This window comes from Phyllostomus hastatus, unplaced genomic scaffold (assembly GCF_019186645.2).
Source record: "Phyllostomus hastatus isolate PE091 unplaced genomic scaffold, TTU_PhHast_1.1 phas_scaffold_78, whole genome shotgun sequence".
NCBI classification, from domain to species: domain Eukaryota; kingdom Metazoa; phylum Chordata; class Mammalia; order Chiroptera; family Phyllostomidae; genus Phyllostomus; species Phyllostomus hastatus.
The window spans coordinates 58,010,798-58,037,346 of NW_025334041.1; the positions used below are offsets into that span (position 1 = coordinate 58,010,798).

Consider the following 26,549-nt stretch of genomic DNA (forward strand, 5'->3'; position numbering starts at 1 on the left):
ACAGAAGGCCTAGGAGTGGTTCATCTAATGTCCAGGATCACTTCCAGTGCCACCTCCACCTGCTTACAGAGTGGGTTTCTAGTGTGTTCTCGAGGGTAGAATCCCTGGGTCACTCCAGGGTAGTGCTGTTTAGTCTTCAGGGTAGATGGTGGGAGTGCTTCTCCACTGCTCCCCCACCACTGGTCTTGATCTGTCCCAGATTATTTACAATTATGTATAGTTTCTGGTTAATTAGCTGTCCATTTTCTGTGAGGGGTCTATCTGTATAAAAGGGGTAGCTCTTTCCTGCTTGATGTTGATGGCAGCTTTGCATAAGAGGTGAGGCTGGCTGGAGCCCTGAACACCTCTTGTTGCACCTGTCTCTAATCTCTCTGTTCTGCTGGTTTCAGTGGATCAGGGCCTTTCTATGTCCTTTTTCATACTGCCAAGCATCCTTATAATTATTACTTTGAACTCTATATCTGATTAATTTCTCATCTCTATTTCATTTAGTTCTTCTAAAGAATTCTCTTGTTCTTTCTTTTGGAGTTTGCTTCATTGTATCCCCATTTTGGCTGCCTCTTTTTGTTTGTTTCTATGTATTAGGTAGATCTGCTATGACTCTCAGTCTTGATGGGGAGGCATTATGTAGTAGGTGTCCTATGGGACACAGTGCCACATTTCTCCTGATTACCTGAACGGGGTACTCTAATAATGTCACTTGTGTGTGTTATATGGGTCCTGTTATAACTTAGTCTTGATTGCTATTATCTTATTCATGTGTGGGCAACCTATTTGATGTTATCAGAGATCCACAGCTCATGACTGCCCCTGATAAGCATGGGTACACCTGGAAAGATCCAAGCTGAGTTCCAGGCTGGCTTTTATGAGTACTGAGCCCAGGGTCAGTACTCATGGGTCAACAAATGTCTCAAAGCTATCAGAGATCCAAAGATTTGTCCAAAACAGTCCTAAGCTTAACTCCTCAGCAGAGTGTAAGCTCCACAGGGTGGGGTGAGAGAAATTCCAGTGGGTGGGGATATTGCTTCTCTCAAGGCTGATACCACATGAAAGGGAGTACTATGACTGAGAAAGGTGCTTTCTGCAGTATGGGGAAACAACTCAGCACAGGAATACTGGTAGCTGACCCTTCAGCTCTCTCCGCAAGTTCACCAACCCCAGACTCTCCTCATGTAGTTCTATTTTACTTTGCCCTCCCGCCTCCAAAGCCCAGGGTGAGTGAGTGCAAATGAAATTTTATATGTCATCCCTTTAAGAGGGTGGCTGCATCTCTAGCCATCTCTCCCTGATGGACAGAAACCCTGATGCTTTCCATGGCCACATGTTATGTGGGTTCCTTTCCTGATTCTGGTGTTCTATGTTGAGGAACCCAGCTTGCAGTTCTGAATTCCACACTTTTCAAGGTAAACCCCACCCCCACAGCTGAGCTGTCCCTCTAGAACTTTAGCTGCCACCCATGGAGCCCAGCCAGCTCTCCCTCACCTCTGCACTTCCGACCAGTCTCCATGTGGTTTTTACTGTGAGTCCTTAGTTATAAGGCGTCTCTCTAGTTGGTTTTCCATTGGTTATTTGGGACAATTTTTCTATAATTTAGCTGTAATTTCATTTGGTCCTGGCTAGTATAACTTTCTCTGAGTCCACTGCCATTGGTTTCCTGAGAAATGGAAGTTTTAAATTAAAACAAACAAACAAAAAACTATAATCCTACTACTCCAAGATTTAGTTTTTTAAAAACTTTACCTTCAATTTCTATATTCATGTACCATCCTTGCATAGTGGTAATAATAATATATAGTTAGCCTTATATTCACATTTTACTTAATACATTATAAACATTCTCATATTGCTTCATAGTCTTAAGATTATCATTTAAATAGTTATGTAGTATTTCCACAAATAGAAGTAATTTAGTTACCTTAATTTGCCTTATTTGCAGATGTTCTATTTATTGCTTTTTACCACTATTTTGGATAAGGCCTTTGGGACTGTTAAATATTAGGATTGTCTTGTAGTAGAATGTTTCCTTAGGGTTCTGTGCCCAAAAAGCAGACCAGGGGAGATCCACATGGTTTTGATGTTTGATTATGATGTCTAATGTTTCCTAAAGTGGTTCTGTGGTCAACTCTGCCAGAAACAACAGCTTTACTACAACCTCATTTTTTTAATGGATAAAAATTTTATTTTTTATTTTTCAATCACTTTTTGTGTTTTTCAGTTATAGTTGACATACTATTATGTTAGTTTCAGGAGTACACACCAGTGATCAGACATTTTAACTTACTAAGTGATCATCATGATAATTTTCATACCCATCTGACACCATACATAATTATTAGAACATTATTGGCTATATTTCCTATGTTGTTCTTCACACCCCATGACTATTCTGTAACTACCAATTTATACTTCTAAATCCCTTCAACTTTTTCACCCATCCACTCAACCTCCCTCCCATCTACCAACCATCAATATGTTCTCTTTATCTATGAGTCTGTTTCTATTGTGCTTGTTTATTTTGATTTTTAGAATAATTTTTAAATTCAATATAGTTTTATTTAAAAATCTGCAAAGCTGAAGGAGGTACCTGATCTTTTGTTAAAAGAAAGCAATTTTCACAGTATATATTTAGCCATTTTAGCTTTGTGTTGAATAATCACAGGAAAGGAAGTTTCTGTTCAAGATCCTCACTCCAGCATGCTCAGCCAGGTGTTTGAGATCTCCTAGCAAGATAACACATTCTTGGCCTGAACTCACAGTAAACCTTCTCATCACATGAAACAGGAGTTCTTCCCCCAACATACACACCAGGTCTCATGTTCACTGCTCTACACAGGGCCCTAAGAACCCTTCACTTTAAAGCTAAGAAATACATGAAAGGATTTCTTAACTCACTGCCTGCAACAAACCCCACTCTTTGTTAAGTCTTGACAATTACATGTATAAAATACTTGAAATTTGTAAGATGTTCCACATTTAATAGAACAACTCAAATGTAAAAAATTAGGTCAAGCAACATGTTTTCATGTTTTACAATGTTACTGAGACAAGATGTGCAGCACTTTCTTCTACTTGGTATTTATAAACTGCTTCTGACAATGGCTACTTGATGGTCAAAAAGTAAAATAAAAAACAGGAAACCATATGTACTGGCATATAACAATGCATATAGGGAGTGTCATATTTTAAATTGTCATTACTAAAATTAAACCTGAAAAAAAGGTCTAGAAAAGCAACACACCCATGTATTTTAAATGATGAGGTAGATATTTTGTACTATGCAGTAAAATGAAGATAACAAAAAAAAATGCATACAACTTTTAGATCTTTTTTAAAAGTTCTGGTTATAGTCACTTTCACAAATGAGGCATTTATAAACTATGAGATGGAGACGTCATACTCAGGCAAGCTCTGTACTTTATGTATTATTCAAAGATTCAACAATCAATCTTGGGTCAATCAACTCTCTCCAAAAACAGTGATCTTCCTCTCCTGTGTTACTCTACTACTCTAGCATACTCTACTACCTCTCCAGCATACTCTACTACCTCGGTTCCATTTTCATTGTGATAAACGAAATTGAATGAAGAGGTGCTGTTAGCATTTTGGTTGTTCTTACATTTCATTTCTTGGAGGAAGTTTCAATTTTTGTTCCCATTAGCATTTTTTCTTACCAGTTGTAGCTTCTCCAATGAGAATTATCTGTTCAAAGGCTTTGTTTGTTTTGTTTTTGTTTGGTTTGTCTTGGTTTGGGAAAGTTCTTTTTCTTCTTTGTTTTTTGTGTTTATATTAGTGTGTGTGTCTGTTTACAAATTAAATATTCCAGCTGACTTTCTTACCACATTTCATAAACTCTTTCAACAATGTAAATATTAAACTTTACTGTGAAAAAGTGAGAAAAGATATTGAAGGCTGATTCTCATCTCTATTATAACAGAATAAGCCTCTAGCCTGCAGTCCTGCCCTTGCTGAGTGACCCCTCCACACACACACCCTGTGTGTTGTGCTTCCCCATCATGGCTCTGCACTTCAGCAAAGATCAGGGGGTGCTTTCATATGTGGAATTTGAGTCTGTTGATTCAGCAAAGGGTGAGATAACCAAGGTCCAACCAAGGACATACGAAACAAGTGTTGAAATTGCTAACATTTTCATCATCAAATGAGATTATATTTACTCATAAAAATTGTCCTCTGTGCTCACTGCACTTTGGGAGAGAAAAGAGATGCTAAAACTGACATTTTTCTAATCCCTGTTCCAGGTGTCTATTACTGAGTAATAAACCACTCCAAACTTAGTGGCAAAAACAACAATAATATATTTTTGCCATTATTATTATCATCATATTTATCATTATTTCTCATGGTTCTCATGCTTACTTAGATTCAGCAAGATGGTTCTCTCTTGGGGCATCTCATGGTTGCAATCAAAAGGTGGATGGATCTGGAAATGCATATATCTGGAAGTCAAATCTGGCTGTTGGCTTGCTCAGCCAGAATAACTACACATGGACTTCACCTATGGCCTTGGTTTCCTCACAGCATACCCACTATGTTTCATCACAATTTGTCATTTACATTATCTTTTATTAGACAAAGCAACAATAAGGCCTTCCCAGGATCAAGTCAGTGGGGGAGGGCATTGATTCTACGTGTTAATAGAGTGGTTTCTGGGAGAGTATGTGGGACTAAAACTATTGTTGAGCCATTTTTGGAAACTGAAAGTTGTCATGAGCCATTTAAGGGATCCTCCTGACAGCAGGTTCCTTGGTCTTTGATAAGCACCACATTTCCCTTTGATCAATGTTGGTCACTTAGGCAACTTCTTACTGTCCCACTTTGTCTCTCCCTGAGTTCCAGCAGAATATCACAGACAACCACTTGCCCCACAACTTCCCTACCATAGACATTTTAAGGTGGTAAACAAACACAAATATTCCTCTCTATAATTCTCTGCTCATTCCTGACACTTTCCATATTTTCTTTAAATTGGAATTCTTGGGAGTGCCTCACCATAACTGCTCCAGGCAATGGTGCCTTCTGCCAGGTGTCAGGAGTGATTGGCTGAGTCTCTCTAAATAAAACAAAACTTAAAGAAAGTCTCAGACCAGTGACTGTCAAACCTACATGTAGGCAATATTACATAATGAACTTCTTAGAAATGTTGGTTTTGATTTTGCCTCAATTTCTGTAATTATAACAGTCATATAGATGATTTTCTTGCAAGTGATCTGGAGACCACACTTGAGGAAAAAATTTCTTTTTAAGGTCAAGGAAAGAGGTCATCTGTCTTAAACAAAGGCCACAGCAAACCTTGTCTGTGTAATGGTGTGTCCCCTTGCCTACCCCTTGAATTGCATGTGGATACCTGGTTATTTACTGCCACCTAGACTCTGGCCCTCTTCCTCCTCTTCATGTCTCTTCTTACACTCCCACATCTCTTTCTTGAGCACAATATTATATAGCAACATTCTCTTGGCTATTGTCATTTACCTGAGCTTAAGGATCTCCAAATCAACATGCCCAAATCCACATGAAAATCTTTCTTTCCTACCTACTCATCCTCCTATGCATTCTTTTTAAAATTGTTGGCACCTTTGCCTACTTGGTCTAAGCAGAAACCTTAAGCTTCACAATTGTCCCTTCCTTCCTCTTAAACTTCCATATCCAGTCAGACACCAAATTCTTTTGAATCTACATGTAAAATTATTACAAACTCTCCCACCCCTTCTCTCATCCCTGCTGCGCCTTGAGGAGAGGGAAAGCTGAATCCTAGTCATGTACCTGGTAGGCTGAGAGATATTAGATGAAATAGAGTTTATGTGGGGAAGGGGAAGGGAGGCTTCTCAAGAGTGAACAAAGTAGAGCAAGGCAAAGACAAATGACACAGCTAGACATCTGCCTAAAAATATAATGTGAATTAATCTGAGCAGGTTGTCAAGGTCAGAGAAATTTAGAAAATTTCTCTAAGTATTTTGTGGGCAGATAGAGGTGATCTGAATACCCCTACAGTATGTAGCTATTCCCCTCCCTCAGCAGCAGGCTTAGAGAGCCAACATAATCCACAACCTGTGCCTGGGTCCAGACCTTTAGTATCTCCAGCCTGAACTGGTGTAGTAGTCCCTAACTTCATCATCCAACTCCAGGATCTTCTCCTCTAGTGCATTCTTCAGACAGATGGGGAATGTCATTCTCAGACAGCTCAACCTATCTCTTCTTCAGCAGCTATACAGCCTCTACAGCAGACATTCTCAAAGTTTTTCACTGGATGATAAGCATCAGCATCACCCAGGAATTACTTAGAAATGCAAATTCTCATCTTCTTCATCCAGCCTTACTGAATCAGAGAGACTCTGAGAGTGAGGCCCTGTAGTTTGTGTTTTCAAAGGCCCCCTACAGGAGATTCTGGTGCAACTCAAGTTGAAGAACTAGTGTCTAGAGAATGACATTCAAACTGCTGCTGGGGGAAACAACTAGGTGCTCTCTGCCTCTGCTCTGCTGGTCTCCTATCTCTGCCTGCGGTCTGCATATCCTGATGCCACTACTAAGCTTCTCAGAGCACTCCAAAGGTGAACTCTTTGGGCATGTTTTTTCTCTACATGTTTGTCCTTGCGAGCTCCCCCAAAACTTCACTCTCATTTTGAAATAGATACACTTTAAGTGTTTCTTCATCTATGTTTACACACCTCTTACATGTCTAGGACAACTTTTTCACGTTGCTAGAATTATGGTTGACTTAGAGTTCCATCTTGGCCATGTGTGATCAGAGTGCAATTATCATATTCTAGTTTTATCTATGATCTGAAAGTCCAGCACACATCCTGTGTGTACTGGAAGAGTTAGTACATATTAAGTAGGTACATGGAAAGGTGACTGACTGATTGACCAACTAATAAAATCCAATATGGGAAGAAAAATAAAATGAGAATTTAAATAAGCAGAAACATTTGTCTCCCCAAATATGTATTTTTCTTTTTATTTATTTATTTTTATTTTTTAAATTATTGTTCTATTACAGTTGTCCCAATTTCCCCCCCTTTGCCCTCCTCTACACTGCCCATCCCCCTAACTCCTACAGTCAATACCTACACTGTTGCCCATGTCCTGGGTCCTTTATACAAGTTGTTTGATTAGTCCTTCCCCCTTCTTTCCACCATATCCACTCTCCTGATTCGTCTGATCACTGTCAGTCTATTTAAAGTTTCCAAGTCTCTGGTACTATTTCACTCTGTTAGTTTGTTTCATTCATTAGGTGCCACTTATCGGTGAGATCACATGGTATTTGTCTTTTACCACCTGGCTCATTTCACTTAGCATAATACTCTCCAGCTATATCCATGCTTTCTTGAGGGGTAGGAGTTCTTTCTTTCTGTTATGTAGTATTGCATTGTGTAAATTACCATAGTTTTTTGATCCATTCATTTACTGATGGGCAGTTAGGTTGTTTCTGCACTTAGCTATTTTAAGTAACACTGCTATGAACATTGAGGTGCATAGGTTCTTTTGAATTGGTGTTTTAGGATTCTTGGGGTATAAAGCCAGCAGTGGGATCACTGAAACAAACAGTAGTTCCATTTTTAGTTTTTTGAGGATATTCCATACTATTTTCAACAGTGACTGTACCAGTCTACATCCCCACCAACAGTGCACTAGGGTTCCCTTTTCTCCACATCATTACCAGCACTTGTTTGTTGATTAGTTAATGATGGCTGTTCTGGCTCGTGTGAGGTGGTATCTCATTGTGGTTTTAATTTGCATCTCTCTAGTGGCTAGTGATGTTGAGCCCACTTTCATATGTTTATAAGCCCTCTGTATGCCATCTTGGAGAGGTATGTGCTCAGGTTCTTTGCCCACCTTCCCTGAACTTCTAGATAAGAAATCACACCAGGGCAGACTTTATGCTTCTTTTTAATTCAGTTTTGCAAGATTATATGTTTCTAGAAATTTGTCCATTCCACACGCATTGTCAAATTTCTTGGGATATAAATGTTCATAGTAATTTCTTACAACCTTTTGTATTTCTGGGGTATTGGTTACAATTTCTCTTTTGTTTCTGATTTTATTTTTGGGACCTGTCTTTTTTTCTTGATGAGTCTCATTAAAGTTTTACCAATTTGGTTTAACTGTTCAAAGAAACAGTCCTGAATTCATTCATCCCTTGAATGTTCTTTTATTTATTTATTTATTTATTTTTAAAATAATAGCAATACTAATACTAATTAGTAGTAGCAGTATACTATTTTTTATTACTTTAAAATTTTGTTGTTATTCAAGTACAGTTTTCTGCCTTTTCTCCACATCACTTCCTCCTACCCCAAACATCACCACCTTCCTCCCCTGATTCCAGCCCCCTAAGTTTTGCTCATGGGTCCTTCATAGTTGTTCCTGAAAACTCTTCACCACTTCCATCCCTTTATTCCCTACCACTTCCTCTTTGGTTACTATTCATTTGTTTTTATGATCAAATGAACAGTAATTTCATTGTCTCTAGTTATATTTTGCTTGCTTGTTTGTTTTGTTGGTTAGGTTCCACTTAAAGGCGACATCATATGGTATTTGTCCCTCAGCACATGTCTTATTTCACTTAGCATAATGCTCTCCAGTTCCATCCATGCTGTCACAAATGGTAAATGCTCCTTCTTTCTGCTATGTAGTATTCCACTGTCTAAACGTACCATACGTTTTTGATCCATTCATTTACTGATGGGCATTTAGGTTGCTTCCAGCACTTGGCTATTGTAAATTGTGCCACTATGAACATTGGGGTACATAGGTTCTTTTGTATTGGTGTTTCAGGATTCTTAGGATATAATCCCAGCAGTGGAATTGCTGGGTCAAAAGGCACTTCCATTTTTAGTTTTCTGAGAAAATTCCATACTGTTTCCCATAGTGACTGTACCAGTTTGTATTCCCACAATCATTGCACTAGGGTTCCCTTTTCTTCACATCTTCTCCAACACTTGTTTTTTTATTTCCTTATGATGGTGATTCTCATCAGTGTGAGGGGTGGTATCTCATTGTGGTTTTAATTTGCGTCTCTCTGATGGCTAATGATGCTGACCACCTTTTCATATGTCTCTGGACCCTTTGTATACCCTCCTTGGAGAAGTGTCTGTTCAAGTTATTTACCCATTTTTAATTTGGCTGTTTGTATTCCTGGAGTGGAGGAGTGTGAGTTCTTTATGTATTTTGGAGATCAAACCTTTTTCTGAGGTATCATTGGCAAGTATGTTTTCCGCTACAGTTGGTTCTCTTTTTATTTTAATGCCATTTTCTTTAGCCGTGCAGAAGCTTTTCATTTTGATGAGATCCCATTTCTTTATTCTTTCCTTTATGTCCCTTGCTGTAGAGGACATATCATTGAAAATATTGCTGCATGGAATATTTGAGGGTTTCCTGTCTATGTCCTACTCCTCTAGGACTTTTATGGTGCCATGACTTTTATTTAAGTCTTGTATCCACCTTGAATTTATTTTTGTATATGGTGTATTTTGGCAATCAAGTTTCATTTTTTGCATGTAGTGATCCAGATCTCTCAACACCATTTTTTGAAGAGGCTATTTTTGCTCCATTTTATGCTGCTGTCCCCTTTGTCAAATATTGACCATAGAGACAGGTTTATTTCTGGGTTGTCTATTCTGTTCCATTGCTCCATGTCTGTTCTTATGCTAGTACCAGGCTGCTTTGATTGCAGTGGCCTTATATTACAATTTAATATCTGGTATTGTGATCCCTCCTACTTTGTTCTTCTTTCTCAGAATTGCTTCATCTATTCTGGGTCTTTTATGGTTCCATGTAAATTTTTGAAGTATTTTTTCTATATCTGTGAAATATGCCATTGGTATTTTACTAGATATTGCATTGAATCTATAAATTGCTTTGGGTAATATAAACATTACAATGATGTTCATTCTTCCAATGATGAACACAGTATATGTTTCCATGTATTTGTGTTCTTATGTTCTTTCTTCAGTGTTGTATAGTTTTCTGAGTACAGTTCTTTTACCTCCTTGGTTAAGTTTATTCCTAGGTATTTTATTTTTCTTGTTGCTATAACAAATGGGATTTTTTCTGATTTCTGTTTCTGATATTTCATTGTTGGTACATAAAAATGCCTTTGATTTCTGAATATCGACTTTGTATCCTGCTGTTTTGCCAAATTCATTTATGTTGATCAGTTCTTTTGGGGGGCAGAGTCTATAGTATTTTCTATGTACACTATCATGTCATCTACAAACAATAACAGTTTTGTTCCCTCTTTTACAATTTGGATACCTTTTATTTCTTTTTCTTTTCTGATTGCTGTGGCTAGGGCCTCCAATTCTATGTGGAACAGCAGTGGTGAAAGTGGACAACCTTGTCTTGTTCCTGATCTTAGTGGGAAAGCTTTTAGTTTTTGCCCATTGATTATGATGTTGGCTGTAGGTCTCTTGTATATGGCCTTTTTTAGGTTGAAGAATAATCCCTCTGTTTACACTTTGCTGAATGTTTTTATCATCAGTGGGTGCTGTACTTTATCAAAGGCTTTTTGCACATCTATTGATATGATCATGTGATTTTTGTCTTTGCTTTTGTTTATGTGATGTATTACCTTTATTGATTTGTGAACATTATACCATCATTGCATCCCTGGGATGAATCCCATTTGGTTATGGTGTATGATTTTTAATGTATTGCTAGATGTGGTTTGCCAATATTTTGTTGAGGATTTTAGCATCTTTGTTCATTAGCCATATTGGCCTGACATTTCCTTTCTATACTGTGTCTTTATCTGGTTTTGGGATTAGAACGATGCTGGCTTCATAAAAAGAACTTGTGAGTCTTTCATCTTCCTGGATTTTTTAAAATAGTCTGTGAGGAACAGGGGTTAGCCCTTCCTTAAATGCTTTGTAGAATTCTCCTGTGAAACCATCCTGTCCAGGGCTTTTGTGTGTTGGGAATTTTTTTATTACTGCTTCAATTTCATTTGCTGTTATTGGTCTGTTAAGATTTTCTGGTTCTTCTTCATTGAGTTTTTGAAGGTTATATTTTTCTAGAAATTTGTCCATTGCACCTAGGTTTTCAAATTTCTTGGCATATAGTTCTTCATAGCAGTTTCTTACAATCTGTTGTACTTATGTGTTATCCATTGTAATCTCCCCTCTTTCATTTCTGATTGTGTTTACTTGGGCCCTCTCACTTTTTTTCTTGATGACTCTGCTTAAAGGCTTGTCAATTTTGTTTATATTTTCAAAGAACCTGGATTTATCAATCTTTAGTATTATTCTTTTAGCCTCTATGTTGTTTAATTCTGCTCTGATCTTGGTTATTTCCTTCCTTCCAGAGCAAGTGCTCTGGGCTGTCTTTGTTGTTGTTGTTCCTCTAGTTATTGTGGATGTATGGTTAGGTTGTTTATGTGGAATTTTTCATCTTTTATTGGCAGGCTTGTATGGCTTTGAACTTCCCTCTTGGGACTTCCTTTGCTGTGTCCTATTAGTTTTGCGCTCTTGTGTGTTCATTTTCATGTTTTCAAAAATTTTTCATTTCATCCTTGATCTCATTTTTAACCCATTCATTATTCAACAGCATGTTATTCAGTCTCCATGAATTTGAATGTTTTTGAGTTTCATCTTTGAGGTTGGTTTCTAGTTTCAAGCCATTGTGATCTAAACACATACTCGATATGATTTCCATTTTATTTAATTTGTTGAGGTTTGTTTTGTGTCCTACAATGAGTCTATCTTTGAAAATGTTCCATTTCATATATAAAGAACTCATGGACAAAGACAAAAGATTAAAGGTAGAAGGTGGATTGTGGGTAGGGCTTGGGACAGTAATGAAGGGAAATGGAGACAGTTGTAATTGAACAAAAATAAAATACATGAATAAAATAGCTAATATATTTAAAAAAGAAAATGTTCCATGAGCATTTTAAAAGAATGTATATTTTGTTTCCTTTGGCTGAAAATTTCTGCATGTATCAATTATTAAGTACATTTGATCTAGAGTGTCATTCAATGCCACAATAGCCTTGTTGAAACTTTGAAGACCTGTCCATGTGACAGTGGAGTGTTAAAATCCCCTATTATGAGTGGTTGCTGTTAATATCTTTCTTGAAATTCTCCAATATTTTCCTTATATATTTGTGTACTGATATTTTGGATGCATATATATTTATAATAGTTTTATCTTCTTAATGGATTTTTCCCTTAAGTTTTAGGGAATGTCTTTCTTTGTCTCCTTTTATTGAAATTTATTTTGTCTGATATAAATATTGCTACCCCAATTTTTTTATGTCCATTTTTCTTATAATATTTTTCCATCCCTTCATTTTCAGTCTATGTAGATATGTTTTGAGGTGGGTCGTGTAGACAACATATATGCAGGCCATATTTTCTTATTCATTCAGCTACCCTATGTCTTTTAATTGGAGCTTTTAATCTGTTTACATTTAAGGTTATTATTCCTAGGTACTTATTCATTGTTATTTTTTTCCTTTGTACCTGTGTTCCTATCTCTTTCTCTTTTTTTTTTCTTTATTTTCTTAATGGTGTCCCATTATCTTGTCTTGCAATGTTGGTTTGTTGTGCATGTATTCTCTTAACTTTCTTTTTTCTGAGAAACTCCTTATTTCACCTTTCATTTATTTGAGAGTCTTGCCAGGTAGAGTATCTTCATTGCATAACTTTCCTTTTCATCACTTGGAGTATTTCTTGTCATTCCTTTCTGTCTTTTAGTGTTTCTTTTGAGAAATCACCTGATGACCTTATCAGAACTCCCTTGTTTGTCACTAGCTGTTGCTCCTTAGAGGCCTTTAAGATTTTCTCTTTGTCTCTAAGTTTTGCCATTTTAATTATAATGTGTCTTACAGTGGGCCTTTTTGAGTTCATCTTGATAGGGACTCTCTATACTTCCTGGACTTCCATGACTTTTTCTCTCAACAAGTTAGGGAAGTTTTCTGTCATTACTTTTTCAAATAGGTTTTCTATCCCTTGTTCATCTTCTCATTCTAGGGTGCCTGTTATAAAGATATTATTACATTTCATGATGTCCTGTAGTTCCCTTAACCCCTCATCATTCTGTATGAGTCTTGATTAGTTTTGTTGCTCCATGTGGGTGTATTTTTCTACCTTGCCCTCCAGCTCTCTGATTCAATCCTCTGCTTCATCTAACCTGCTTTTAATTCCTTCCACTGTTTTCTTCACTTCATAAATTGTATTCTTCACTTCCTCCTGTCTCTTCTTGATAGTTTCTATGTTCTTTTTCATGCTGGTGTAGTTCACAATAAGTTTCTTATTGCTTCCCTGGAATTCTTTGTAGCTCTCAGTGAGCTCTTTGAGCATCCTTTTAACTATTATTTTGATCTCAATATCTGATAGCTTTACTTGCTTCAATTTTATTTAACTTCTTCTGGGGACTCTGTCTTTCTTTTTGATCAGGGCTGGTTTTTTTCCTCCTGCTTTTTGGTGATTCTTCTTGTTTGTTTCTATGTATTAAGTGGATCTGCTTTTACTCTCTGTCTTTTATAAACTTCTGTGGTGAGAGACTTGTGGGACTCAATGGTGCAGTCCCCTTGACATCCTTAGCTTGATGCTCTCGGGATGTCCTTTACACTGTTTATTTTATGTGGACTCTCTGGTTGTAATTGAGTTTTGGTTGTTGGTGGTTTTTTGGTGGGTCCTTCCCTCTGGCTGGGTAACTGAAAGTCACTCTGTGCACCACATGTTATATACTGCTGTACAAGTGCTGCCAGAACAAACAGCCCAGGGAACACACCCATACCCACAAATATAACCCCAACCCACAATCACACTATCAATAGCAAATAGCCAATATTAATAAAAGTGTAAGGAGATTAATTCTATTATAAGAAATGAAAAATGAATATGAGATAAGTAACTGAAAGAAAAGTGATTTTGCAAGGGTAAAGGGAGAAACAATAATGAGAGTAGGGAATAGAGACAAGGTGAAGAGAGAAAGAATAAAATTTACATCAGAAATTTCAAAAGAAGGAAGGAAGATAGAATGGAGTAAGAGAAGGGAAGGGTATGACATTAGGATTAAACCAAAATGAACTTGTGTGTGTGTGTGTGTGTGTGTGTGTGTGTGTGTGTACACATATATATGTATGTATAGAGAGAGATAGAAGGAAAAGAATACATACATACATATATATATATATATGTGTGTGTGTGTGTGTGTGTGTGTGTGTACATATATAGAGAGAAGGGCAAAGAAAATAAAAACAGTAAATACATATAATCTTCAATTGGAGAAAAAGATCCACCACAACAATATCAACAACAAATGAGCTAAGATTAATATAGATGGGATGGGAATAGAAGGGAAAAAAGAAAGGAAGAAAAGCTTAAGAGATGTGTAGAGGAAGAAGATGTGATTTTGAGAAGACAGATGGAAAGGAATACGAAGAGTGAGGAATAAAGACCAGCCTAAGACAGGGAAAATTTTAAATTTAAACGAAAGAAAAAAGAGGGAAGGATGAAGGCAAAATGGAGTAGAAGAAGGAAACTGTAAAATTTGAGATTTGAAATATAAAATAGTGACTATCTTGATCTAATCTGAAGAAATGCAACTACAACCACCTTATCCACAACCAATGTGCAAAGATTGATTAAGGTCGAAAGAGAATAAGGGTATTTTAAGAATGGTAAAAGGAATTTGAGATAACTAATGACAAGCAAAAATTGTTTTGAGTGGCTGGAGGAGGGGGAGAAATAGTAATGGTATAGAATAGAAACAAGTTGTAACAGAAGAGAAAGTAGATTTTAAAACAAAAATAAGAGGAGGAAGGAAGAAGGTAAAATTGAGTAGGAGAAGGGCAGAGGAAAACATGGGACTTCAAATAAACTATAATATAAAACCTGTTGACATTTTGGCACAATCTTGAAAGACAAGAAATGAATGTTAAAAATCTATGCAAGAGAGAACATAGTGACAATCATAAGAAAAACTGAGAGGATCAAGGCTGGAGGACTGTGTAGTTTGTAGTTTCTGGTGAAGGGGGCTTTCAGAGCTTTTTCTTCTTTCCCCTGTGGGATGTACCCAGCAGGAGACTACTGAGCCTGACCTTGCTGATTTGCAGAGCCTGTAATCCCACAAGTGAGGGGTTGGTCTTGCCTATGTGAGAGGATCTGGCTGGCTGCAGCAAATCTCAGGCATTCAGCTCCTGCCTTCCAGTCTCAGCTGCTCTCTCGTCGGAGTTTCCACCCAAATTGTCCACTTTGAACAGTCCCCTGATTGACAGCCATGCTGAGTCAGATCCTATATTTCCTTCAGTGTGACTATCTCTCTGAATTTTTCATTTTCAGAACCACTGCTTTCCAGGTGCACATGGGTGTGAGCCTTGGGTCCCTTCCCAGTCTCAGATGTCGCCTCAGCTCCTCCTTTAAAAGAGTTTCTGTGTGCCCCACACACTGCAGCACTAGTCTCTGGGGGCCTATTCTCCACATGCTTGCCCTACCCCAAAATCACAGGGTGTCTCCCAGGCAGAGCTGACCACAGCCTTTCAGAGCCTACTACAGTTTTAGATAAAGTTTTTCTCTGGATCTTTCCCAGATGGCATTGGGAAGAACCCCACAGCTATACTATAACACAGGGCAGTAGTGATGGTGGAGTGCTGAACCTGCTGTCTCCAGTGTTCTTAAACCTTGGGTGGGCCTGCTCTTGCTGTGTTATTTCTGGGGCCCACACCTCTCAGGACTTCTTTCTCCATCCCGGTAGCTTGTGGCTCCTGAGCTGATCTACAGTCACAGCTGCCCCAGCTCTGTGTAGCCAGAGTGATGGGCTGGGCAAATGTGGCAGCTCCATTTGTAGAGCCTTGCCCCTGCTCCCAGACACCTTGCAGGAGGACAGGTTCTTACTTACTGCTGCACATTTCCTGCTCTCTCATCCACATACTCACTCAATCACAGACACTCTCACTCACTCTCTGCTGGACTCTTGATTCAACTGCTCTGGGTTTTGACTGTGAGGCTGGTTCAGGTCTGGGAGCAAGTGAATGGCAATTTCAGCTACTCTGCCACCATCTTCCACTATCCAAAACATTTTTCTGCTTGCATGCTTTTATCTCCACAACGCCTGTCAGTCATATGAGTTTCCTGTCAAGTAAAAATAAGTGGGTAGAACTATTTTAGTTTATAGACTTTTACAGTAATGTAGAGGCAATTCTATATCTTAATTGCAACATTTTACTTTCCATTGTCTTGTTTTAGACTTAGCCAGATTTTGTTTAATGCAGGGCATAGGCTATTTTTTCATGATTCATTATCATTTACGTTGGTGTTTTAGAAGTCACCATACTTGAAACTTATCATATGTCAGAAAACAAAGAGAGGTCAAATCATCCATACACTTTTATCTTGCTAATTGTTTTGGCTCTCTTGTGGGAATTTTAAGCATTCTTATCCCTGACATTCAAGACAATTTTTACAGATCTGCCCAGCTACCTGACTTGAAGCACCAGCTCCCAAGAAGCCAACAAACAAAAGTTAACTCTTGTCTTTCCATTTTCTGATGCAAAGGTATCAAAATATTCAGCGAACCATTGCAACAGAGAGGCTCGAAGAAGATTCTGGTAGCCAAAGTTGTGAGCAAGTTCCAGCAGGAAGTGGCGGAGGAGGTGGTGAGAGTGACTCAGAGACTGAATCTTCTCAGTTGAGCTTAGGTATGGGGAGAGGGATCGCTAGCTTCTGGGATGGCTTCTAGTGGCTATGTGACAGAGTGTGTGAACCCTTTGTCCAACCTTGTAGTATGGTGCTGTGCCCTTGTGGAAAGAGAACAATGGAATGGGTGGTGGTCAATAAAGAGAAGAAAGAGGCAAGGTGTCAACAAAGTAAAGCAGACAGAAGTTTAACACTGGGAAATAAAGGAGAAAGGGATTCACATAAAGAGAACACTAGCACCATGGCTTGAGGTCTGGAGAAAAGTGGCTGATGAAGTCTGGGGACTCAGAGCTGGGTTTGCTATGATACTTGTGCATCAAGGCATTTTTTTCAGTGGCTTCATCATTTCTATTTAGGTTCATTTATTTGTTGTCTAAAGATTTTTTACTTATAAATAATACATGCAATAAAAATTCATGTTCTACTTCATAAAAGCCATATAACAACATTATTAATAGGAATAATTAGTTGTTTGCTTTTTGAATAAAATATAGCTCCTCTTGAGGGAGAAACCTGGGAACAAAGACATTTTCCAGCAGGCTATGTTTATGCACACCACCCAAGACCCTTTTTACCAAATATTGTAGGCATCCACGAGGTGTCTGGCATAGGAAAATGGCTTTCACTACTTATACCTATAATGACATAAGAGGATCACAGTGACATACTAACAATCCACATTTTTAAATTGAGTTAAGTGAGAAAAATATATTGTAAAAAGAAGGCTCAGAAAATAGTCCAGCAAACAAGCACATACTTCCAGTCCTTCCAGGTCTCAGCTCCTTACTACAATGCAGAACAGTGGACATTTTCACATGCATGTACACAGTTCTACCAACAATTTTAATTAGTTTCACTAATGTATTTTACCAGATATACTAACTAAACTGACTTGTTTAAGATTTTCTATTATTAATGTCTTTGTTTAACCTTCTGAGAGAGATATGGTAAAGTAGTTGAGTAATTAAAAAACATAAGGATTAAAAACATAAGGAGCAGAAATTTTATTTCTGTGTTTAGTATCAGATATGTTGCCATTTGCTATGTAACAAATCATCCCCAAGCTTAGCATTTTAAATTCACAGCCATACATTTATCATTTATCCTATAGGTGGGTAATTTGAGCAGAGCTCAGCTAGGTATTTCCTCAGACACCACTGGGCTCACCCATGCATCCTTGCTCAGTTGTTGAATCAACAATTGTCTGTCTGCCCTGAGAGGGCCTCAGATGGAGCAGTTTGTCCCTGTTCCCCATGGCTTCTCAGCTTGCACCAGGTTAGCCCAAATTTGATTTCATGGTGGTGGCAGAGCTCTGAGTAACAGTGGAGACACTCAGCCTTCTTGAAACCCTGGCTCCAAACTTCTGCCAAATTCTGTTGGTTAAAGCAAGACACATGGCCAGCTCAATCAACAAGGGGAGAAGCGGCAAAGTCTCATGCGAATGGGTGTGCATTCAGGGAGCGGGGAAATTGTGGCACTTTTTGCAAACAATCTACGGTATTATGATTAGCGATATGTAAAAAAAACAAACAGAAAAAAAACCCAAGAAAAAGTAATCGGCATAAAAAGGACAAAATATTTAAGGACTCGAGCCTAACTGAAATTATACAAAAACACTCCTAGGAAATAATGGTTCTTAAGTGATATACACAAAGTGACACGACTCCTGGTGAAATCACTGTGATATCTGGTGTTATTACTGATACACCTGACTCCTGGTCAGATTATTAAAAACAACAGTCCCTTCAGTTGTGTAAGTGAAGGCATGCATGCTGCTGGTATGCAGAGAGAAGTACTGTGTTTGAAATGACTTTCTTCCAATGCACTCTGTTGCTTTGCTTCACTTTTTCCAGATCTGAGGAGAGAAGGGTCACTTTCTTCAGTGAACTCACAAAAAATCACCTTGCTGCTGCAGTCCCCAGCGGTCAAGTTTATCACCAATCCTGAATTCTTCACTGTACTGCATGCTAATTATGTGAGTGCTCCAAAATTGCAGAATGTCTGGCCTGGCTTCCATCAAGACCAAAGAACACAACTTTACCAATTTGTTTGATACATAAAAACAGGTAGCATTTTAACCCAGGCAAGAAAAAAAAACAGTTCACTCCACCCTTTTTGTTCTACAAGTCTCCCCAAAAGGAGAAGAGCTAGATTTGGAAATGCTCTTTACTCTGCAGGCTTTTGTTAGGCTGAAATGTGCTAATGTCAATGAAAGTGCTTTGGAAAGAAATATGTGGGTTTTTTTGTCAAAATTTTAAAGGAATAAGGTTATGAAGTTGACGGATTCCTTTGTAGCTTGAATCATTTTATAAACTCACTTTTGTTAATAAATTTTTAAATAGATTTCTCCTAGATAAATAAATAACTTTCCTTTTAGTTTTTCAAATATCATAATTAAGTCAAATTTGATGTGATATTTAGATATGTAGTTTTAAATTCTTTTTTCTGTGTTTTTAAGAAAACAGTGACATGATGTCACTATATTTATTAATTCTCTCATTTGACAATCATTTTCTGTACTTCAGGCACAGAGCTAGGTGCTGGAGTCACAAAACAGATTAAGGTGACACCTAAACAGCAAGAACTTCCTCTTTTTTTAGCAACAGACATGCCAAAAAGACCAGTCTAACCTGACAGGGCATAGCCTGACCTCACTGAGGAATAAAATATTCTGCAAACACAAGAGATGAAACATCAGGGAGCATTCTTGAAGAGACAACTACTGAATTGAGTCTTGAAGGTTAAAAGTGGTTGGAGAAAAAGTTCCAGACAGAGAGAGTAGAAGCAACTGTGAAGGGGCTTGGTGTTGAATCTGGTGTGGCTGGAGTGTGGTGACAGGCAGAAGTGGAAAGAGGGGATGGAGAAAAAGTAGGGAAATGCCATGTAAGACATGAAAAGGAGCCTGGATCTACTTCAGTAGTCAACAGTGACCAACAACAGTCTTAGATATTGGAATTGCATGATCAGCAATGTTTGATGAAGAATTTTTTTTCTGGCAGAAGAGTGTGAGAAATACTGAAGGGCTAGGACTAAAGGCTAATTCAACTGTTCAAGTGAGAGATGAAGGTCTGCTAAGTAATTGGCTGGGCTAATGGAAAGGAAGGACTCATTTCAGGAGATATTTCTATGTGGAATCAATAACATTGCTTGAAATCACGTGTTTTGTGGGGGTGAGAGGCAGAGATTAGTCTGAGTCTATTTTGCTTTTGAGCACCTGAGTTAAGTGGCGACTCAATTAGGCTGATGCAGAGTTTAGTGAGGTGACAAAGGTGGTGGCAGAGAAGGAGGAGGAGGTCAGTTTTTAGTAGGTTATATTCAAGAAGCTCTTGGGACATTCAGTGGTTAAAGCAGCTGCCCTGTGGTGCAGGGTTAAATTCTGAATGGATACAAGGATGCCAGATATTGATGCTCTCAGCACTGGGCACCAGGGATCCTTGAGCCAGCAGGAGCCACTGTGCCAGTTTGCTCCAGCTGCAAGGAATCTTCCCTTTTATCACATGCACACATCATCCCCATTTGCCATAAAATTGTCATCTACACAATTAGAAATTCCTGAAACTTTTGCTTTTCTCATCCCCCAACCCCTCTACACACACACATTTCTACAGACGAATCAAAGGAGTCACAGATATCTGAAGTCCTGCCTTAAATTCCAGAACCCTAAATTAATACTTTCTGTTGTAGATGGATGAAAGGTAGACCTGTGCAGTTAGGGAAGGATCCATGGAGGAGAGATGCTCAAAGAGGTAGAGAGAGTCTCAAGAGAACAAAGCTGCTGAAGGAGAAGGAGATAGGAGAAGGGAAGGGAGGCTTTGAGATGCCTTCGGGTGTTGACTGTGTCCAAGGCTATAGAGCATCAGGTACATAAGGATCACAAATAGGTCCATGTGTGTTTACGGGTGCTCATTAATTTTTGAGCAAGATTGATGCTTCTGAGGCTCACAATAAATTGCTGTGTAGAAATCAGATTGCATTATGTTAGGGTTCTCAAAATGTACTTGGTCTGTGTTTTTTCTAATCATCCATTCCCTACCCCAAACGGCTCTGGCCCCATCTCAGAATGCTTACCGAGTCTTCACCAGTAGCACCTGTTTAAAGCACATGATTCTGAAAATCCGGCGGGATGCACGAAATTTTGAACGTTACCAGCACAACCGGGACCTGGTGAATTTCATCAACATGTTTGCAGACACAAGGCTGGAATTGCCTCGGGGCTGGGAAATCAAAACAGACCAGCAGGGAAAGGTGAGTGACTTCTGCAAGGTCCTTTCATCAAAGGGGCTCTTTCCTTGAAGGAGAAGACAATGAGAATGTAGGGAAGGAGGATGATGAGGAGAAGAGAGCCTATGTGTCTGAGATGTGCTGTTAGCCCCCAGGAGGAGGGAAGGAGGAACTATCCACAGCAGCGTTTCTGTTCTGTGCATTGTATTATATTTAACATCAGTCCTGGCCTCTGCCCATTAAGACCAATAGCACCTCCACCAAGTTTTAACCTTACTATATGGCCCCTGAGGGGCAAAAATCTCCTCAATTTGAGAGCTACTGCCTACATCTCTTTAAAATTAGGTTTGAAATTTGAAACCAGTTTCTGTTCAATGATGTTTCCATTCTTTTGTCTCCTTAAACAGCTAACTCTAAACAATTAAATTATTAGTTAAATGGGAATGACATTATTAGATCACTCATTGTGATTTCCCTAATAAGCCTTCCGATCTCATTAAAACAGCCTATCAAACAGTGATGGGGCATATTCAGTCTGTGCCATGTTAACTGGCTTGCATTTTGCCTTTGTGTGACCTTAACCAAAACTAGTTCTTTCCAGCAATGCTTTAGAAGCTTAATTGAGTTTGCTAAAGTAAGAATGTTTTTCTTAATTATTAGTACTCAACTCAATGTATTTACAGGACAGGCCAAAAGTTTACTGAAGTGTAATTTTTGTGAACCTTGGTAGAGAGAACCCCTCCATTTTTTTAAGGTCAAAGGAAGCAGGAGTTTCACCAGCAGATATGTCTGTAAATAAGAAACTGAATTATACAGTTTCTTTCCTTTGTGATTATGAATCTGCAAAGTCACAGTGCCCCAAAGTGAGTTTATTGGTGTCATTGTTTCCTGGAAGCTACAAACCTGTCTACCACAAACCATTTAGCATTTCTCAGCAAGTGGACTATCTGGATTGGGTCAGAAAAGACTGTGTTCACTAATACAAGTCGATTAGTACAAGGAAGTTCTATGACCAACCCCTCCATAGTCAGGGATTAAATGGGGATTGGAGGATTCCTTGTGTAGCAGAAAAGCCACCATAGCCAAAATCTGCTCCCCAGAATATTCTCACTTACTGGATGTGGCCTCCACTAAGAAAATGACAGTGATTTACACTGTGAGGACTTGCTGGGTTATGTTATGGTGAGAAATAAAGAGGGTAAGTGCTGGGGTATACCTGCCTCATTTCATGGTCTGTAGTACAGCCATGTTTGCATTTATTATTTAACCAAAATGCCAAGAGACACCACTATGGATCAATGAACAGAAAGGCACTGTTTGTTATATGAAGAGCACACACTAATGCAAACCATTTTTTTTATCCTTGGATTTTCATGACCAAAGAGCTTACACCAGGATACAAATAGCAGAGGGTCCAGTGGAATACAGAGAGGCCCCAAGTGCAATTGTCCTCTGTCCTCGCTGGTGCACATACTGCCTCCTTGCCATCACTATAATAGAAAGCACAGCAGCTGAGACATGTACCTAGAGATTTATTAATTTTGAAACGTATACTAGGGAATTTCTGGAAAGACATTTTTCCTTTAATTCTGTTTAGTGAGATGTATCACATACAAGAAAGAAAATGTCTGATTTTTAAATAGAAAGACATGAGTTCTACTTTCAGTTATGATACAAATTAGATGTGTGACTATAGACAGACACAAAAAAAGATCTATCTGATGCCTTATTAACTGAATACAGAAAGACTCATAGTTGGCAGGCAAAATTGCTGGGTGTAAATTAACATCAATTTTGAAATGTATTATCATATCCACTTAGTAGAGATGAACAATGGAAGGTAACAGATAAAAATAAGGCAGGGGGACATATTTGTTGGGACTGGTTCATCCCATACTAAACATGTGCCATGTGACACTAGGCAAGCCACTTCATCAATCTGAATATCATTTTACTTATCATAAAGTAACAATAATAATGTCTGCCTTGCCTTCATGAGTTTATAACCAAATGAAAAAGTAAATTAACATTGGAATCTGCTTGTTGCTTTATCAGCACATTCAGAGATGACAACCTTCACTTTTAGGTGGCATTGTAGCAAGGCTAGAAGGGCCGGGGCTGGGCTGTTAGATGTCTTTGCATGCATCATCATCCCCACAAAATACTGGAGCAAAGAATAAAATGGCATCTGACTCATCTGTCATTTTTAGCATGGGAGAAGAGAATATAGCCTCCCATCAGCTTTGTTAGAGATTGCCTCTGGGCCTCAAGTTGATTCCAGGCCTGAGCCAAGGAGGATGGTCATCATCTAGAGATGTGATGTGGCTGAAGATGTGGGGCCAGGATCAGAGGTGAGGGGTATATAATAATGAATGGAAACAACAAAATGAGAAAGGACCTATGAAGACCTAGGGCTACATGAAGGAAAGAGAATCATGATCTGAGAAAAGTAACATCTCATAGAATAGTTTTCTTCAGAAAATACAAATGAATTTTTAAAAGATATTAGCTTATCCACACAATGACAGAAGCACATGGCTCTGTTGATCAAGAAGTCACAAACACAAAACAAACTGAAATGAAACAGACATAAGAAAATAGAACTGTCATTTGATTTAACTATACTACCTCTGGGTATATATCCAAAAGAACTGAAATTAAAATCTCTCAGAAATATCTGCACTATCATGTTCTTTGCAGCATTTTTCACAAGAGTCAAGATATTGAAATAACCTAAACGTCTATTGATGGATGAAGTCATAAAGAAAATGTAGCATATACATGCAATGACATATTATTCAGCCTTTACAAAAGAGGAAATTCTGAATATCCTCCAATATGAATGAACCTGAAAGATATTAAGTGAAATTAGCCAACCGCAGAAGGAAAAATACTGTATGATTACACTGCTATGACTATCTGAAGTAGTCAACCCTATAAAAACAGAGTAGAATAAAGGTTGCTAGGGGCTGGGGAAAGTAGAAAATGGTGAGTTTCTGTTTAAAGGGCATAGAGTTTCAGTCATAAATAATGGATAAGCTATAAAATATCATGCCTATAATTAACAACACTGCACTGTGCACTTAAAATGAGCTAAGAGTAGATCTCATGTTAAGTGTTTTTACTATAATTTCAAAAAAGCTAAATAGGCTAAAAATAAACATTTCAGGCTGACACGGAAGAACAAAATGTAATCATAAAGGGATAAAAACAGAGCAGAAGTGAGGTCATGTAAAATTAAATTACTGATAGAAAATCTGAACATGGAATCAGCCCCCAAAGCAGAGAGAAGAAAGCAGATTACAAATAGTGGAACAGAAGTTTGGAAACATGCAAAAAGTGAACAAGAGAAAAGCATGTCTCACTTTCTTAACCACAAGTTCCTCAAAGATCCCTAATCTAAGTGCTTACTATATAATTTATGTATTTGTTAAGTTTCCTGTTTTGTCTGTTTCTCCTAGAATTTACACTCCTTGGGAGCAGGGATCTTTGGCTTATTGATGAAACCCCCAAGAACCTAAAATAATGCCTCTCACATAGTTGTCACTCAATAACACTCTGTTGGGTGAATGACATAGATATTCCTAAGACAAAAAACAAAATAATAGATACAGTAACAATAACTAAACATTAAATATTGATATTAAACTATTAAGTATTGAACATCTTTGTGATCAAAACAAATTGTTTTTGGGTGGGCAGGTTAGTTTGGCTTACTGAGTTATAATAAAATTAATTAAAATAAATTCTATATGTACACATACTCTGAAATGACCACAGTTCTTAATCTTATCAGTACACATCCATGATAATATGACCGCTACCTACAAAAATAAAAATTAAACAAGCTTTAAGTTTCCCATCCATGAAACTATAGAAATGCACAGAATAACAGCTACAGGTTATTGGTGAAGAAAGACTGTAGCCCAATCATTCTACATCCAGATAAATTGGTATTCAAGTGTAAATACAATAAGAAAATAACCTGGTATGCAAAATTTAAGAGCTAATCTTATTCTTTTACCTGTTTGAAGAAAACACCAAAGCCATTCTGCAGATGACTCATAAATGTAGCAAAACAGGAAATCAATAATGGGAAAATCATTGTATAAAAGAACGAATGGTGAGTATTTAAATGAATCAAATACATAAATATAAATAAAAATAATTGCTGCTAAAATTATTTAAAATATATTGGAAAAACTCAATTAAATATGGGAAAATATGTATAATAAAAAGTAACAGTTGTATAGGAAAAATATGCATCAACTGATATCCCAAGACTAGAATAAAAAAGATGAGGAAACAGGAAGAGGGCAGTAAGGAGGGCAAGGAATGTTGTGCTAAGTCCCTATGTGGCCATAAAAGAGTCCAATTCGATAATTTGAAAATCAAAGACTAAATACAATTATTCAACAAACTTAAAAGGCAAATGTTTGTATCATTCAAAAAAAGATTTTCCCCTTTTAAATGCTTATAAAAATGAACATAATGCATTTTACATACAGCACATGAAAAGGCACAAAAACAAATGAAATTAAAATAATAAAATTTAAGATAACAAATATAAAGCCAGGTATAAAAGTTATGGCAATAGGTGGAAATATGATAAACTCAGGCACCAAAAAGAAACACTTTCAGATTTGATAACAAACAGAGCTGGCTTAAAAGACATGGCTAGGAAATGATTCAGCAATTTAAAAAATAAAAGAATAAATAATGTGGTGAGAAAATAACAGGAAAGCCAATGGTGGTGTGTTAATATACAAAAAAGTATTTAAATCTAGAATCATATGGGGTCAAATAAAAATTTTATATTAATCAATAGCAAAATTAAAATAAAGATACAAGGATCCAAAATGGCAGGGAAGTAGATAGAAGTTACATTCACCTCCTCCCAGGATCAAAGTGAAATTATACCTAATTTATAAAACAATCAACCTGAATAACCAACCGAAGACTAGTTGTACAGAAATCTTATAACCAAGAATTTACAGAAGTAGCCACATGAAAACTGGTAGGAAGGTCAGGCTCATGAAAAGGACTGCTCCCACATACAGTGGTTGAGAATTGGAAAGGCTATCTCAGCTGCAAAGGCCCCTCTGAGAAGCAAGGAGTCTCAATCCCATGCTTCACTCCCCACACTTGAGCACCAGTACCAAGAAAAGGAGCAAGAACACCATTTGACTGTGAAAATCAGTGGAGATTCAGGATGGTAGAGAAAGACAGGAGTCTCATACAAATCCAGGAGCCCTCTAAAAGAGCCAGCATACAAATTTTTCTTTGGGAGCACTCACCCTGGGCTCTAGCAGAAGGATGGAAGGTGAGAGCAGACAGGAGTCATACAGAGACTGAATGGGTTGTGTGGCTTAAAAAAAAAGGCTAGATAGCATCCCTTGTATCTGTGCTGATTGCCTATAGATATGAAACATTCCTTTCTGTGCCACATCCTGGGGGGATGCACTAACCACACCAGCCCGACTTTCTGTGGCCTCGAACTGCCAGAGTCTTCTGGCTGCAACCAGCCTGACCTTGTAGTGGTGAAGTTCTTTTTTTAAAGTATATTTTATTGACTACACTATTACAGTTGTCCCAACTTTCTTCTCCCCATTATACCCTCTCTGCCCTGCACCCTCCAGAATTCCTTGCCTCTTTAGTTCATGTCCATGGGTT

The 26,549-nt window shown here is 37.9% G+C and overlaps 1 protein-coding gene across 1 annotated transcript in view; it reads left to right on the top strand.

The window, feature by feature from the left end:
* The window catches only part of HECW1 (HECT, C2 and WW domain containing E3 ubiquitin protein ligase 1), a 592,628-nt gene that overhangs the window by 360,283 nt on the left and 205,796 nt on the right, over positions 1–26,549 (top strand). Inside the window, exons 11-13 of the mRNA XM_045827195.1 lie at positions 16,515–16,657; positions 18,509–18,630; positions 20,715–20,900. Coding sequence (XP_045683151.1) covers positions 16,515–16,657; positions 18,509–18,630; positions 20,715–20,900 — 451 coding nt within the window. The remainder of the gene's footprint in view (positions 1–16,514; positions 16,658–18,508; positions 18,631–20,714; positions 20,901–26,549) is intronic.